The 18,302-nt window shown below is 45.9% G+C and overlaps 1 protein-coding gene across 1 annotated transcript in view; it reads left to right on the forward strand.

Moving 5' to 3' along the window:
• Positions 1-18,302, forward strand: part of arhgef10la (Rho guanine nucleotide exchange factor (GEF) 10-like a) — a 128,352-nt gene that overhangs the window by 67,431 nt on the left and 42,619 nt on the right. The window contains exons 19-20 of the mRNA XM_080845657.1: positions 4,958-5,058; positions 15,691-15,812. Coding sequence (XP_080701783.1) covers positions 4,958-5,058; positions 15,691-15,812 — 223 coding nt within the window. The remainder of the gene's footprint in view (positions 1-4,957; positions 5,059-15,690; positions 15,813-18,302) is intronic.

Consider the following 18,302-nt stretch of genomic DNA (forward strand, 5'->3'; position numbering starts at 1 on the left):
ACACACGCACACACACACACGCACACACACACACACACACAGACCGGCACAGAACCCCACGTGTGGACATGCATGCAAGCAGCCAGCCATGGAGAGAGACATAAGCGCACACAGGCAGGCAGTCAGGCAAACAGATGGGGCAAGCTGACCTGTTGTCTGATCCATAATAACGGACACATCTAGACCTAGGCTGATGCTTAGACAGGTACTGGAAAGCAGTGAGCGGTTCATGTTCTGTTTGTCTGTGCTTGCATGTTGCAATTGACTAACTCTATAACAGATGGAACGGTCTTCTAGATGTAGAGATCTGCAAACTGATTATAGTATAGAAAGGGAGATGCTGACATTACTGTATACATACAATAGTAAGTAAACGACTTACATATACACTTTACATATACTCTATATTTAGAAGAAGATGCAAACATTCACGTTTATTATGACAAAGCTAAAGAAAAGATGTAGAGAAAAGAAAACAGATGGAAAAAGAAATAATTGGTTTGCTGGGAAGTATGAACAATTAACCCTTTTCCTCAGTGTGAACGTGGGTTTGGAGGCCAAAACATCATTCTAGACTGTTCTCTCTTTTTTTCTCATTCTCTCCAATGTTATTTGCAATCATTCTTTCTTATCCTCTCTCTCTCTGTTTCTTTTTCTTTCTCAAAATTTCTTCCACCCTTCATTTCTATTATCCCTTCTTCTCAATATCTCACTCTTGCTCTCTAGCCGCCTCTAACTGTCAAATTAAATTACACCTTCAATCTCACTTTGTCCTTTGCTGTGTGTGTGTGCTTGTGCGTGTGCGTGTGCGTGTTCGTGTGCGTGTGCGTGTGCGTGCGCGTGTGCGCGCACTCTGCCCTCCATCCAGGGTCAGGACCTCCCAGGTGTGTAATCAGGCAGCAGCCCCTCTGTGGGTGGTAATCCCTCTCCAGTCCATCATTCCAAACTGACACCAAACACCGCCAGTTTGTTGGTCTCGGGCAGCCGTCCTGCCCCTCACTATTACCGTCACACACGCGCCATGCCGCTGGCCCGTGCCCATTAATCAACACCCGTCCGTTGGGTGCCCAGCCCACGCCGCCCGGGGCCTCTGTGGCACCTCGGACGTGCCCTCCTCTCTTGTCCCTTCTCTGCCTTTCTGTTATAATCACGTGTGTGTGTGTGTGTGTGTGTGTGTGTGTGTTTGGACGTGCAGGAATGAGTGGTTACCACTCCCAGTTTCACTCTTTTCCCATTTCTCTCTCTATATTTTTCTCTCTCTCTTTTTCTCTCTCTCCAAGCTCTCACCCGCTTCAGACCTCTCCCCTGCCCTCTAACGCTCCCATTCTGCTATCTGTCTCTCTCTCTTTCTTCCTCTAACTCTCCCATTCTGCTATCTGTCTCTCTCTCTTTATCCATCATCTCTGTCTTTCTCTCCACTAGCTCCATTCTGTCCCTCCCCTCATCGGTAAAATGATTGGGGGCCAAGGTGCATGCTGGAATGACAATAGCTGTGGAAGGCTGCTCTCCGCTCTCTGCTCAATTACACTCCAATGATGTCGGAATGTAAATGGCTCTTTCTTTTCCATGTGGATACATCATTAGGCCCTTTTTCTTTGGTACACGCTGGCGTGCACCGCGCTGCTCTCTCCACGGTGGGTTCACGGACAGGCGGTGACGTGACTCAGCCTTGACCAGCGCCGGGCGCTGAGCATCTCTGCATATCGCTGATTCACAAAGACACAGGCGGAGGTCACTGGGCCCTCTACGTCCTTCAATTATTCATGTTGGATTTGACCCCCCCCCCCCCCCCCCCCACATACTGCCCTTGCTGCTGATGTTATACACTGATGCAGGGAGTTGCTGGATAGTTGATTCCCACCACTGGTTCCAGGCCTGTGGTGCTAGAAAATTCCGCGCCATTAATCCATCTGCCGTGTCACTTCAGGCGGGGATTAACTGAGTGAAAGCGGCTGTGGATGGTGCCCAGCTTGTGATCATGAACCCCCCTCCCCCCCTTCGCCAAACGACCACACTGCTTGTCTCCAGTGCCCTATTAATAATATGCCTCCCTTTCCAACTGCCATTCCAGCCCTTCCTTTCCCAACATCATGTATTGACCTTGGCTTTATTACCACTCCTGTGATTATGGGTGGAAAATTGGTACATTATTTGTCACGGACGCACAAGCACAAGGCTCTCCTCCCACCTCTTTCTCTTCTTTCAGGTAGTTTGCTTTCTTCATCTCTCCGCGCCCCTCCCTTTTCCTGGTACATGCAGAGGTCACGGCTCATCCTCTAATCGGTCTTTGCATGGCAAATAAGCACCTGTGCCCACCATCGCTTCACAGGGCAAATCACCAGTTGACTAATTTATTTAGGGGTCACCTTTTTATCCAAGGGGACATATGTTCAGATGGTCAGGGACATACTTATGTTCGGTTACAGGTGGCACTTTCCCAGAGATAAAACACATGATAAGATACATTTCCTGAAGCCTTGTTCATACTATGGCACTATCCTAGTGCAGCCATTAATCTTGTATGTTTCTAAATTGCAGTTGGTTTATAACAAATTGCCTTCTTTAAAGAAACTCAAACTGTTAAAAGTTTTCCGAGACACCGCAGAGTTGCGAATTTAATATATATATATATATATATAAAAATAACCTACAGTATATAAGTTTCCTCACGTCTCTTAAATTGAACCAAGAACATTCAATTATCAAGAAATAAACATGGCAAGCATTCTTGAAAATCTAAATAACAAAGAAATTATACACAGCACGCCATACATCAAGTCCGTTGAAGTTTGTGTCCATTATGGGATGGAACAAAAGAGGGCCCAAAAAGAAAAAAGTATGCCTTTACATAATATCCAGCCCTAGTTAAACAACAAACGATTGGTCTCACCCAAAACTTCTGCCCTCTCGCAAAAAGATCCAAATATCAAAGAACCACATAATCCCCAATCTCAGAGTAAGAGAGGTCTATACTCCACAAACTGGCAACAGGCTCCACATGGAAATCCTCCAGATTTCTTTTGTTCAGCACACAGCAATGGCTTCTCCACCTGTCAGGAAAGTATTCCAGGTGTCCCACACATGCACCTCCTGTTTGCTACCTCAGGTGTGCTTTTTATTAGAAAACTTAAAAGTCCCCTTTTTCTATCACAATCTGTAAAAAGTCCTTACAGCAAATTATACACAGAAAAATAAATAAAGTGTTCCATGTCGCCATTTAGTAACTATAAACAGTTAATAGAGTACCCTTCAGGACTGTATTTAGACCCCCTCGCTACTACCTCAACAGTACAAACGTTATTACTTTACTGGGGTATATGTGCCGGTGACACAGTGTGTAAATTCACCCTTGCTACCCCTTTCCTAAAGAATTACACAGAGTAGAATGGACATGGAAGTGCTGTTCTTCTGTGTACAAAACTTCCTATTTTGCCATGGACCTTATTGATGCTAATTGCTTTGAATACTACTAGGTGCAGAGATGCATCTAATGCCTGTTATTTATTCAACAAGTTATGGAGTGATCTGAAATGAATCATCAACACAACCTTGGGTTAATTTTAATTGACTTTCACTTTTACCTTTAAAATGGAACATCGCATTACTGGGAATAGATATGTCCCTTTTAGGATTACTAATGCCCGTGCTGTTGGCATTTAGGGTCATGTAATGTCTGTATTTGTCCTAACCTACCTAGAGCCATAGAGGCTGTGGCAATGGAGGTAGAAATGTAACAACTAGATGTCTGCTGGGTATTTCTAGTAGGTGTTGTGATTATTATGTTGCTGCTTGCCAGCTACACACTCGACTTTGGGAGAAACAAGACATTCAAGGGGAACTCAAATGAGGGATTTTCAAAGATTTTAGTTTTTAATTGATGACAGTAAGCCAGGATGTGACTTATTCCTTTTTAATTCTTCATTTGTCAGATTTCTATTTCTTGAAAAGCTGTGTGAAAGATTGATGGACTATATCGCAGAGCGCTCCCAAGGTCTCAGAGCTGTCTGAAAGTGCAGACATTTCCAGAAGATTTCATGCTTCATTATACTATTAATGTTTTAACTGTGTTTCATACTAGTCCAAAGTGTTGAAGAACACTTTAGATGGCAGTTGCTTAGCTGGAAACTCAGAGTGCACACCAGACGATGACAGTCGAACATAATCAATTTGAAGACACCCATATTCAAACCCTGGCAGTCGTGTGGCTTAATTTAGATCATCAACAACAGCGATGGCCCCATGTCTTACCAGATCCCCTCTACCTGTTTGTAGAGCCAAAGTTGTTAATTATATTTTACTAGATACAAAGCAATTGCCATGAGATGCATGTGTTCTTCAGATGATCATACAATATTGATGATTGGTGATTATAGGTCATAGTATTGCAAAATATTAAAATATATTATATAACGATATAAATACACAAATATGCACAACATCAGATAATCATGTCATCTGAGTAAAATAAATACATTTAAGAGAAACTTTGAATTAGTATGTATCAATCTTACTTTCAGATTAACACAACTCATCGTCATTCTGCAGTAAAACTTGAATTCCTCAACTCTCATTTCAGCCTGAACAGTTTTTACCACTAGCATTCATAAAATACATTTTTCCAAAAATACCCAACCTTGTTGACCCATTTTGTCCTGTCTGGTTAGATGAATGTGAACTGGCCCTCAGGCCACTGAAGAAATGTGCAGTCTTTTGTCTGGGCAGTATGACCTCATCGGCTCATAAAACCAGGAAGTAATCCTTCCATTTGTACAATATTACTTCAGTGACCATTAACACTAGAAAGGATTTCTTGTGCTTTGTTGAATGAATGACTTTAAATGTAATTTGACTTGTCCAATTATCCCACAAGCTTTTCCCAGACATCACTGCTCTGTCCATGGTTGGTGTTTAACTCATACGGAGTGTGTTTTCTGTGTGTGTGTGTGTTTGCTCACAGGTCAGGTCGGCCCGTCAGCTTCATGGTGGTGCTCAACACTCCCAGCCCCCTCAGCAAGATCTCCTGGGTGAACCGGCTCCATTTGGCTAAGATAGCACAAAGTGAGTACACACTTTTACCCAAGGCCACACACTCAGCAGGGGCTGTGACCTATCTTCCCGTGAACGAATGGAGGAGGAGGAGGAGGAGGAGGAGGAGGAAAGAGAGCTTTCCTCAGAAGAAGTTTGACCTGCAGATACACCTTCACCTGATATTTGATATTTTTAGATGATAGTTTTAGATCTTGATTTAAAGGTACAGTCCATGATTCTAATCCCATAGATTTTCAATTCAGCGGTCTTCTAGCTGTCTGTTCAGTGTTTGCAATCGAACACTCCAGACCGCCAGTCTTGGTGCCTCGTCTTGGCTCTGTAAACTGAATTGCAGACTGTATTTTTCACCGGGCATTTCTCTCAAGCTTATATTGCATTAGCTATATTTGGAGCTATTTGGCATCATTGCTCTCCAATGGATATTGTAGTGAGGATATGCATTTCCATTTGCAAAGGCGGTTCAGAATCCCTGCCCTTGCAGAGTTATAAATTCTTTCATTCTTCTGACGAAGTTGCTGCCCTGAAGTAACAACTGACTGTAATTATGGACTTGATGATCCGTGGGTGAGATCAATCAGGGTGGAGAGGGCAGGGTGACAACACAGTTTGTTTCAGAGGAGAAATGTGGGAGCCTGTGATTTAGGTGACTGCTCTCATATTGTTGCATCCAGAATGTGACCTCATTAGATTTCTTTCTCTCTCTCTCTCTCTCTCTCTCTCTCTCCCTCTGCATGTACTTATCATTTTAATGATAGCTTGCCAGGCTGGGGTATTTTATTTTAGTATCTTATCATCAACTCGTCCACTACACACAGTGTAATCTTCCTGTTCTGCATGGCATTTTAAAGATACCACCTCACCCCGTAACCGATCTGGTCCTAAACCGTTGTAATTGCGCCAGACACGTGCCAAACCTGGGCCAGATCGGCCCCAGAATCCTCCCCCGTTTGGCCCTGGTTGTTCACCACTGGTGTCTGGAGGGGGAGCTGCAGCCCTAGCGCCAACCATGCCCCGCTCTGCCGCCTCTCGGCTGGGTTTGTCGGTCTGGCAGTGACCCAGTGGCGTACAGACAGTGTGGAGGCCTGGCCATTGGCTCTCAGTGTGAGCTCACAGCCAGAGCCGGGGTGTCTGGAGGTGGAGCAGAGGAGGGAGTCGGCTCCACACGAGAGATTGTAGCATCCGCTGGCCCCGCCGCACAGCACTCCTCTTTCCCTCCTGCCCTTCTTCAGCTCCATATAGCCTGACGCACATCTCGTCCACATGGGCAACTCAGGGGTTCATGAGGCCTCTCTATAGACTATAGGCTACATCGTTTCTTCCCCATTTTTCCCCGCTCACAATGAGTTTTTGCTTTAAAGCTCCGTGGAGGCCCACAACGTTCTATTCCTATTCTATTTTGTGGGCCACTTAATCCCCGGTGGACTTCTTTTCACGGCACGATACTTTACTAAGCCCTTGCCCACCCATCTGTAAAGAAATGGAAAAAGAGAGAGAAGGCAAGAGAGAGAAAAAAATTGGCCCCAGATTAAATGGGTTTGACGTGAAATGGAAATTGGATGTGTATATAAACTGTATTTGACCCTGATTGAGACACTAAAGCTTGTGCAACAGGAGATGCATGTATGGAAGAGTTTTCTGAAAAGCGAAGCCGTTAAACCTACAGAACTTCTCATGGATTGCTCTCTCAGTATTGTGTCATACGCTTCAAAGAAGAAAGATGCACCAACGTGAGCGGGAAGAGACTGAGTAAGGGAACAATGAGACAGGATTCGAAGAGACGCTGTAGATCTCTCAACTCAAGGGACCATATCCTGTTGCTGTTGGTGTTATTGTGTGCCTGCTTTTGAAGCCAATGAAGTGTTCAGCAAGCACTAAGGGGTAGAGAGAGAGAGAGAGAGAGAGAGAGAGAGAGAGTGTTCTATTCCCCTCCCCCCTTCACAATCTGCATTACTGGGCACCTCATCTGTTTTGAGAGATATAAGCTGTGTAACGTGTGATACGACAACAAAAGACCCATACCAAATCCGATTGAATGAAAGAAACAGAACAAAACACCCATGCATAAAATATATACAAAAAAAAAACGGTATCTGATTTAATCAACATGGGGATCTTTTATTCCCTCAGTATTGTTATTATGTAAGATGTGATTACATCAGAAGAATGAGGGCAGAGAAAATTAATATTTGTCGACACATCTCACTCCTTTCCCCTAACTCCCTCCCCAACCCCAACCCAACCACACAACTCTGCACACACACACACACACACACACACACACACACACACACACACACACACACACACACACACACACACACACACCTCCTGCTGCTGGATGAAATGACGGCCTCTGTAATTCTCTTTATCACCAGCAACGAGCCTGTTCCAAATATACCGTCTGCACTAACAGCAGGCCTCCAAATTGCGTCTCACAATAGCTGGCCAGCCAGACTGCACTAGTCAGAAATGTTTTGATGCTGATGAGCAAATAGCATTCTGGGATGGCTGGGATAGAAAGGAAAAGGTATTGATAAGATCAACCGCCCCACCAACCCCCCACCCAGCGATCGTTAATAGCTAGTCCTGACAAGCATGCTGACATCTCTGGTGAGATGGTAGCCTTTTTCCATTTTTACATCTCTGTCGAGTCTGAGCTTCCAATGATCCATTTTGGCTCCGCTGGCTCCAGACTGCTTGTGTACTCGTTGAGTTCTGTTTGCCCTTTTCTTGACTCACCTGTCTCACCCATGAAGGAGGTTCAGGGCCCCTCTGCTTTTCTCTTTCGGAGCAGACAAGAAGTAATCACACACCTGACTGCACAACGTCCAGAGGAATAACATGTAACATGGGATATTGTAGCTACCAAGAAAAAACACACACAGGCAACCAGACTTCTGAGATGTTCAGCCAGGTATGAAGAAACAAATCCTCAAAGGAGTCTCCTTCTCTCTCTCTCTGTTTCTCTCTCTCTATCTCTTTCTCCCTCATGCTGGCTCGCTCGCTCTCTCTTTACAAGATGAGTGTAGCAGTTCTGAACCAACCTGGCCAGGATGTCAACTATGCCTTGATTGTATTACGCCCACACTTTGCCTTCCCATTTAGATAAATGTAATTACAAGAGGGGAGATGTTTATGCAATTTCACGGGTGGCCTGCTGTTGCTAAGCCTCTCGTGTGCGCGCCCTCTGCAGATGCGTGCCGATATGGGCAACAACGCCCACTCCAGCAAGTCCCATGCCACCGCCGGCTACTTTATTCAGGTGCCGGAGAGTTCCCAAAAGGGCCCCTCGCCCCTGTGTGTGTGTGTGTGTGTGTGTGTGTGTGTGTGTGTGTGTGTGTGAGTTAGTTATAGTTGGCTGGGCTGATTGATTTGGCAGGTGATGCACTGAAAATAGATGAGAGGAAACTACATTTCCGAGCCACAGCAGCAGAAGAGCAGGGCTGCAGCCAATGGTTTGCTGGCGCGAGTGGAGCCAGAAAAAAAGACAGCCTCCTCCAGGCCCAGCCTTTCACGCATGTTGATTTCATTAACAAGCCGACTGTTTCAGTCCAGGCTCGCCTCTAGCCCTCAGGTGAGCTGCACGCACTTGCCCATTCAAGTTGGAGTGGCGCCGGACTCAAACTCATTGAGGCATTTGGATGCTTTTAGGAAAGGATTAGGCCTAGTGGCCGTGAGCACACCCTCTTGGTAGCTGTCCAGTCAACATGATTTGCATGTATTAAAAGTATGCACCATGACATGTATTCTTCCTGATTCAACAGGACAGCGTTTTGACCCAGTACAGATATGACTGTCTATGCACTGTTATCATGAAGTATGGTAATGCAGTACATCTGTTCCAGCACAGAATTAAAACCCTGTCTGTATATTTTTTCTTTAATTATGCTTTTGATATGAGAGCCAGAAACTGAAGTCACATATGTTACTTAGGGGGGAAGTACAGTTATGTTGCGCTGGCTGACAAAGAAAAAAGAAAAAAAAATTGTAAACAAACTGCTGCAAACATTATTTGTTTTGGTATGACCACCTGCCGCACAGCATGGAAGATGGCAGCAGAAAGGCAGAAACAATGGCCCCGGGCTCCATTAATTACTGCAATGTGCCGAAACGTGCAGCTGTATCTCATATGCTGTCAGAGAGAGAGAGAGAGATAGAGAGAGGGAGGAAAGAAGGAGGGAGTGGGAGAGGGGCCTTTGCTCTTCCCCGTGGTGCTCTTCCAACAGCGCCAGGAGCACTGCTTAATTACTGTGAGAAAAAAAATAAGAATGAATTGAGATTTCTAAAGTCCGTTTTTTAATGTCTGGCTTCTTGCGGCCACAAGCACATGAGATGCATCCACAAGGGTAGCACAGAAGGCAAAAACAAATCGAGAGGGAGAAGAAGGGAGAAGTTGCGGTTTTAAGTTTTGTAAAGGCTTTGGAGGGGAAGATTTTGCATGGTAAACAGCAGGAGGGGGTGAGTGGAAATTGAAAAGGGAAGAGCAGGGGAGATAAAGAAGTCATGTAACTTAGAGAGAGAGGGAGAGAGTGAGAGAGAGAGAGAATGAAAGAGAATGAGGGCCAACTGTCGGATTTGGCCAGGCCCCGGGTGGGAGCTGAGAGGAGGATGATGAAGACTAACAGGCAGTCTCACGGCAGGGAGGCTGTGCAGAGAGAAAAGGGCTAAACCCCTCTGCTTGGCTGCACTATCTCAGCCCGCCTGTCTTCCCTGGCACTCTGCTCTCCATCACTCTCTTCTCCTCTCCATTCCTCTCATCTCTTTTCCTCTCCATTCCTCTCCTCTGTTGCAGATTGATATCCTTCACCCGTCTGACTGACACTCCCTGTTACGGGGCCCCTGAGCAGTCTGCCACTTGGAGTATGTGTGTGTGTGTGTGTGTGTGTGTGTAAGAGTGGAAGGTCTCTGAGACCTGCCACATCTCTGCTCATGCTTTCACCCCCCCGCCACCCCCTCTCACGATGGGGGAAAAAATGCGTTTCTATGGAGACGGCAATTACTTTCACGGTGAATGTAATGGAGATATATTTCCACTCTGTCATCTTGGTTCCTCTTTCAGATTGTTTATTACTGCCACCGCTGATAAATACCATTGGATGGATAATCCTGGTAATGAATCCGCCTAACACAATGGCAGATATCAATTAGGGGAACCACTATTCTGAGGTATTGAGAGAAATCTTACACAGTCTCCTGTTGTAAACCTTGAGTCATTTTGTGGCATAATTATGTTAAGCTGTGGCTTAGTTTAGTTTACTCATCCTGTTATTACACTAGTGTTCGATATAAGCAGCTCTTACTTCCTGGCTTTGTCAATACTTTTCTGCAGTGCATCATATACTTCTTCGCCTCTCGTCGGAAACATATATAAATTTGAATCGTGTACTAGGCTATTCAAATAAATGCAAGGTTATGCGTATGTCAACACCTGTGTTGACACATCACTGCAGCTGCTGCAGCTGTGCAGTGCTCGAAGATTATCTGAAAATCTCCCCCATACACAAATCTCTGCCGTTTTTATGATGGGTAAACATTAGCATGAATTCAATTAACAAGCACCAGCTTTGGCATTGATCCCCAAGGCACATCAATGGCGAGGGCTCATTTAATTCGTCCCTATCTGCTCTGCCTTTGTTGCCAAGCTGATAGACTAGCCGACTCTGCAATTAATCAACCCTGAAAGATTTAGAGCCAAAATCAGTTCGATGCTAGTTAAAACAAATCCAGGATCGCTGCTTTCCCACCACACGGGGTGGTTGTTTTGAAAGATGGTGTGTGTGTGTGTGTGTGTGTGTGTAAGTGTGAGTGTGTGAGAGAGAGAGAGATAGAGAGAGAGAGAGACGGGAGAGGCATAGTGAACCTTATGAATAGCAGAGGGTAATTATTTAGCATGACAAACAAAACAGAACGCTCTTGCATCCTTCCTGTGCTCACAATTACCAAACAGAGTACAAGCACTGCAGTTACTTGGAAGAGGTGGAGAGGGAGGGGAGAGAGACGGAGAGAAAACAGACAAAAAACACCCACCTTCTCCCTAGCAGAGTAAACAGATGAAGTTATCCTGGCCTCGCAGTACGTTTCTGAACTGCTGGCGAATGGCAGAGGTAAAGTAATTTTTTTTTGTCAGACAAGAGCATCTGTTTGCCGCCACCGCCAAGGCTATGGCACTTTTGTGCTATTCAGCCACTTTCCGCCGAGCCTGTTGGTCACCTCGTCTTGATAGATTAATTCAGTTATGAATTGGGAGGGTATTAAAAGAACATTAGGTTGTGAAAGAGAGGGATGCGGGCGCACTAATAGTTTTCAGGCTGCATTTGGCAGCTAATGCCCATACGAGGACCCCAAGGACAGCAACGTAATGTATGGTTAAGCTACGGTGCTAAACCTCGTCTCTGTGGAGTCCCTCTAATGCTGTTGGGCCCAAAAACTTTTTCGATCTGAGCAGGGAGTTTAGTGGAAACTCTACCTACAACACTCTAAATGGCCAATATCCAAAGTACCTCAAGGAACTAATTGTACCCTACTGCTCACCAAGGTCCCTTCTGTTATCGAGTCCCCTTCCTGTGGAATAATATTCCTGTCTATATCCAAGAAGACCCTTTCCATTTTTAACATACTTTCCGTACACTTTCCTGGGTAACCTCTTCTTCTACCTCTTCCTCTCTCTCTATACCATCTTGTGCTGTGTCATTGATACCGATGAAGTGGCCATACTACTCGTCGTTGTCTTTGGACGCCTAAGGTGACCAGGGTTTGTATCCCAGTTTCTTCCCTTACCCTACTCAATCTCCACTGTGGAATGTTGCTGCAGTGCAGTCTATTTACAGAAACCCTCTGCTTACAGGGGCCCATACCGACCAAAATATTCCACAAATTGTACTCTGCTTATGACACATTTACATACTGTGTGCCAGCTTACTTACCCATAATATAAATGAATGGCATCACTGACATGGCTTTATGCTTCATTTCTCTCCTTATCCTTAGAATAGTAAACACATGAGGACTCTGTATTCTACAACCATGTGAAAAAGGCTCGAACCGGCCATCTCACGATGTAGGATCGTACGCTTCTGGCACGTGGTTGCAGGCAGGCAGGAACAGACACAGCGCAGGAGACAGTGGCTTACATATAAAAATAGCTATATTTATTTACAACAACAGGGACTCAAACCCCAAAACATGTATACAAAAAAACCAAGGGACTTGAACCCCAAAAATCACCAGGGTAATCCCAACCCCAAAACAAAGAAACATACACTGAACAAAACTAAAGCTTTAAAACAGACAAGGTCCAACTGTGTCACACAGGTTTGTCTAGTACCTTGTCTCAGCTTCTCTGCAGCCTGTCCAGTCTGTCTCTAGCACAACAATGAGGTGCACCTTTTAACAAGGTAGTCCAGGGGCTCATTTGGCCCAATCAGTCCTAATTGGACCCGTCCACAGGTGCAGGGGAAAAAAGACCCAACCATTACGGTGGGGGAGTCCAGCCTTTCTGGACCACAGTGAGAAGGGGCTTCACCTTTTCACAAACCAATACTTTGAATGCTGATTCTCTCCATTTGAACCGCTTGTAACAATCTTGTATGTATCACCGAAGTACATGTACATATGATGTTGGCTGCAATATTAATCAGGCGTGCTCTGTCCGTTCTGTGTGTGTTTGTGTACGAGTGTCTGTGTGTGTGTGTGTGTGTGTTGAGTAGGTGTTTAGCTTAATGTGGTATTGAGGTGTTAGGCTGAGGAGCGCTCTGGCTTGCCTCTCTGGGTCTGAGAGACTAGGGCGTGGGGAGCAGGGGATCTTGGGAAAGCGCGAGCAGAATGCATTATCCTTGACTCATTAGCGCCACCAGCCCTCTTGTGTGAGCACACACACAGACACACACAGACACACACAGACACACACAGGCAGGCAGGCCGGGAAGTGGTGAAGTGGGTGCGGGGGAGTTTGAGTAAAGATTTGGGTGGGGGGTGGTTGGGTTGGGCCATCTTATTCTGGCACAGTCTTTGTGTTTGCTGTGTGGATTCGGTAGGGCAGGCTGAATTATTTGTCATCATTAAGGCATTTCAAAGGCTGAAGGTCAGGCCTAGGGGAGTGGCTAGCTAGACACACACACACAGACACACACACACACACACACACACACACACAATAATCCTCTTAAAATTGCCTGCCTCAGATGTGTGCAGTTATTAAACAGCAACTGGTGGCACTGTACCCATGGACACATGTGAGCCTCCAGTGACCCGTGGCAAATGACGGAGGACTCAAAATGGTGACTCGCTAGTTATGCTAATTGAATCATTAGAAGACTCAAATTGTATGCTTCCAGGTGAGAAGCTTAATGCTGAGCTCCACTGACCTGCCACAGCTTCCGACCAACAGCCTGGCTTCAATTACAGTGTCTTAATTAATGCCTTGCTCCCCAATTCTCTTTTCACTCAGTTTGGCCCATCATACGGAGGCTTGATCTAATCCTATAGAGTGGCAGTGGAATCAAGGGCTCAATTTGATGAGAAAGGCATATTCCTACAAATGTGTGGCCAAACAATATAAGTAGGGAAGCTACACGTATACTTCTATACTGTGAGGTGGGCAATGTATTGGCAGGGCTATTGGAAGTCTTTAAAGCTAAGGTGTGAGGTTGCCAACTTCCCCACTGGTCAGTGTACTCAACATAGATTGTGACACAAAGACAGCTGTTCAGTCCCGTATAGTCTTGGACCAACGTAAGCTATTCAGTTACCCTTCTTCAACGTCTGTGTCCTTCCCCATGTTTTGTATAGTTCTGAGTATAGAACATGCTATATGGTGCAGGGATCCCATACTCAGGGTTTTTAGACATGGAAGCTTTTAAAAAGTCATATGTTTGACATTACAGCAATCTGCTAGCATCACCAACAATATTTGTGAATAAAAGTATGGCTGGCTTTTTCGTTGGCAGCTCGTAAGGTTCTGTGCACTCCTGTTATTAGTGGGGAGCATCACAAGAGTCGAGTTGAGACAGACATACTGAAATCAAAGAACTAGCTTCACACCAGAATGAGTTGACCATTAAGCGCTGAAACGCCCTGATGTAGCAATTCCAAATTGGCTGTGTACTCCTGTGTACATGTCCTGTTAAATGAAGCCCATTTGAGATGTAACACAGAGCGCCGCTCTAAACTCCGCTAATTGGCCCTTAAATCTCTCACTCCTCCACCTCGCTTGCCCGGGCGAGCAGCAACCAAACAACCCTCTCATGTCAGACTCAGCCCCTCACGCCGGCAGCCAAATGAGCCATCCACATTACAGGGGTTATTGTGTTTGGAGGTGCCGGCGCGAAATCACTACAAACGTTTGGGGCTTATTGCACCTTGACTTATACATGATAGACAGAGGAAGTAAATGGAAGCAAGCTGTTTAATTGCCCACCCCTTACCAAAAACATTCCCTTTGGCCATGATTGGGTAATTACTGATTTGCCTGGAAACTCAATGTCTGGCAGGTCCTGTAATGTGTTTGGCAAAAGAGGCAGCACCTCTTAACTGGGGGGTGCTGTGTGTGTAGGAGAGATTCAGGTGTCCGTAGGCGTCTCCTGAATTTCAGCTTTGATTAACTGAAATGGAGGTGTTCATTTATTATTTTTTTGGTTTGGTTTGTTTGTTTGGCTTGCTCAGTCTCCGGAAAGCTCATTAACTTTTGCTAAATGACTGCACTTTCTTTTACCTTTTCTCCATTTCTGCCTGACTAGATGAGCAATTGAGGAAGTGCCATTTACCTGGTGTCACGGGTTTCACACAATTGAAGGTGACATTTAAGGCATAATGGCGATGGCTTCTCTTACAGTCACAGGGTCTTGGCTAAAGTGCTCATGGAGACACATAGCCTACTAAACATGCTAATATAGTCTCCATGTACGTATATGTGGAAAATATCACATTATGTAAAAATATACAAGGAAAAATGCATACTGGTAATTCTCACAAGTTACCTTCACACAGAGTTAAAATTAGTTTGACATAAATTGGTAAATATAACTGTATGTCTGGTTTACAGTAACAAAGCATTTCTTTCCCCTGCCAGCCAAAGTAGCTCAGTATTGCTAGCTCTAAATATCAGAAACATAGCTAAATATTTAGATATTAGCAACAGGTTCTGTTATGACGACAGTAGATAACAATCAGTGGCATAGCAACGAGAGAACAAACAGAAACCTTAAGCCTAATTTATTTTCTTTACTTCGGTAGACACTTTTGAAAGGTCGCCGACAAAAAAAAGAAGTGCCGTCCAGGTTTGTGTGTTTATACTTCAGGCGAACAGTCGCCGAGTCAGTCATAATGGGAGAGGCGCTTTAAAAAAAAAAAAAAAAAACGTAATTTTTGTTGGAAATCAGCTGTTGGAATCAGCTGTTGACCGCTTGAGGAAAATTCAAACAGGGAAGTCAACGACGTGTGCCGTCTATCTAGCCAATCACACTTGCGCGACACTTTGTGACGACTTCAGCGGCATGTAGCCGACACTTCAAAACGACGGTTTAAAGTGTCGTCCATGACGTAATTTTTGTCGGCGACCTTTTCAAAAGTGTCGTCTACCGAAGTATAAATTAGGCTTAAGACATCTTTAACAAGAACCTCTGTCTCTCTGTCTGTCTGTTGTAGGGGAGGAAAACACTCCTGGCTGGCACTGTGAAGAGGACGACGAAAGAAGCCGGGCTCCCTTCTGGTGCCCGCTCCTGGCCTGCCGCGTCCCTGTCTTCCCCGTCAAAGCTCCGGAGCGCAGGGTGAGTGAAATATTACAGGCCATCTCAATCTCGCCTTCCTCCAACTACAGGAATCTTTCTCTCATACCCCTGCCTTACTGCCCAGCTTACTGTTCAGCACTTAATCAATACCTGCGTTCAGCGGCCCCCAAACAGCTGGTGAGTGAGAGCTTTATGGCTTTTCTTTTTAAAAGTCAAGCAGCCTCTCGCCGAAACAAAGTTGTATATTACAGACCGAGCCAGGCCTTAGCTAGCGCTGGTCATTTCTCTTCGGCTGGGAAATTGAAGCCTGTGTTGCAACTCTACTGTGCGTGAGAGAGAGAGAGAGAGAGAGAGAGAGAGACAGAGAGAAAGAGAGGGAGAGAGAGTGAGAGAGTGAGAGAAAAAGAGAGAGAAAGAGAGAGAGAGAGAGAGAGAGAAAGAGAGAGAGAGGGAGGGAGAGAGAGGGAGAGAGATAGAGATACACAGTACATAGGATGATCTTGCTCCAACATCGGCAGACTGGTGGAATTACAAGGTGACACGGAACCATCCTAGTCAAAGCCGGCTGCTGGAGGAGAGGCGATCGATGCCGCCTGCTCAGACTGAAGGAGCCCCTCATAGATCAAGCAGTGAACTTGGGTGAGAGACAGACTAAAAGGGTTTCGGAGTCCGTCAAAAAGGTATAAAATCAATTTTGCGGCGTCTGGAAGATGATATTTTCTGACTGGGTCTCTGCCTGTAATGCGGTTACCAGGCCTGGAGTTCCGTGGTGGCTGGGTGGTGCCATATTACCACAGCCACTCAAGGGAGGAGGTTATAAAGTGATCACGCAATTACCTTAATGACTGCAGGACACCCGAGCATAAATCAATGGAACCGCATTAGATTAAGCTCCCACACCCCAGTCCTGGTTGATGGGACGGAGCTACGTGGGGAAGGATTTAATGGTGGGTGGGTGAGGGTGGCAGGTGGTGGATGGGTGGGGAATCCCATCTGGAGCAGCTGCAGGCCGTGTCTGGGAGTAAAGACTTGATCCCCCACCCCCACCACCAGAGAACCGTCTCTGCTCCTGTTTCCTCACAGCCACACCCTCCTGTTTCCTCGCAGCGCCCCCCATCTCTTTACCTCCCCCTTCCCCACTTCCTGCGTGGAGGAGGTCGATGATTGCTCTCCTCTCCCAAGACTTGCAGTTGATCGCCTTGCTTGTTTGCACCACCCAACCCCCACCTCTCCTCCCTCTCCCTTTGCCCTTCCATGAGCCAGGCAGCTTCTTGCACTCAAGGTCTGCCAGCATGGAGGATTTGTGCACAATAGAAACAGGTCATGGTGAATACTGACTGTTCTCCCATGTAAACCAGGGTAGTACAGGCGTGAATGTGAGCATTGAATGTCGGCTAAATACATGTCCTTGCATATGTCTTGAGGGGCCGTCTTTTTCACGTTTGCATGGAGATCCAGCATTGGATGTGTGTGTGTGCATCCTGTATGTCTTTAATGGGCATGCTGTGTGTGAGCGAGTTGAATGCCTGCGTGTACTCACACACCCATGTGAATGGGCACTGTTTTCTTTCGAATGCACATCTTCTTGTGATCTGGAAGCACAAAAGAGCCCAAGGCTGTGGAGTTAGCAGGCGAATGGAGCACCTGATGAGCTGTGAGGCTGTAGGAGACGTGGCACTAAGGGAGCTCCTCAATGATGGTAATTCCTCCGTACTTAGGGAAGAAGAGAGAGAGACGAGCGGAGGAGTCTTTGATTGGACGCTGTGCCACTCTCCCGATGTCCTGGCAGAGGACCACCATGACATGTCTGCCTTTCTTACCGTTTCTTCTTGTATTACTTACCGTGTTTTTTTCTCCTTTTTCTCAGTCGTTATCTATCTCGAACTGTTTGTATCACATTGTATCTCTATTCTACCTTTCGGTTTTTCCTTTCTCTTTTCTTGATGATTTTCTCTCTTATCATCTCTCTCATTCTCAGGCCTTTGCTTCTGTGCACCAGTGGGAAGCAGTCGGCCACTCCTCTTGCGAAAGCCTCCTGACGTCTCTTTCTCCATATTTGGAAGCCTCGCCTGGAAAAAGCTCTGTGTGTTAGGGAGCGAATGCTGTGTAGGGACAAGATAAAGTGGCGAGAGAGAGAAAAAGAGAGAGAGGGAGGGAGGGGCGAGATTAAAAGAACCCTGGCTGGAGGGGCTGGAACCAATTCCAACAGAAAATGAAAAAAAAGGTTCCTGAGCAACACAGCAGGAGAACCATCCTCAGGTCACTGGAGGGATCCGGGGGCCATCTTGTTCACGTGTGCATAGAGATCCAGCACTGGAGGTGTGTGTGTGTGTGTGTGTGTGTGTGTGTGTGTGTGGGTGTGTGTGTGTGTTGGTGGGGACTCAACTCATTTGGTGCAAGGTCTAAACATGGTTCTCTCGACCATCCCAAACCCACCCCCCTCTCCTCTCCACCACACACCAAACCCGGGGGTAATCGGCCCCTACCTCAACAGGCTTATCAGTGGCATCTAATGCCACACCACACTTG

The sequence above is a fragment of the Sprattus sprattus genome (assembly GCF_963457725.1).
Source record: "Sprattus sprattus genome assembly, chromosome: 10".
Classification (NCBI taxonomy): Eukaryota; Metazoa; Chordata; class Actinopteri; order Clupeiformes; family Clupeidae; genus Sprattus; species Sprattus sprattus.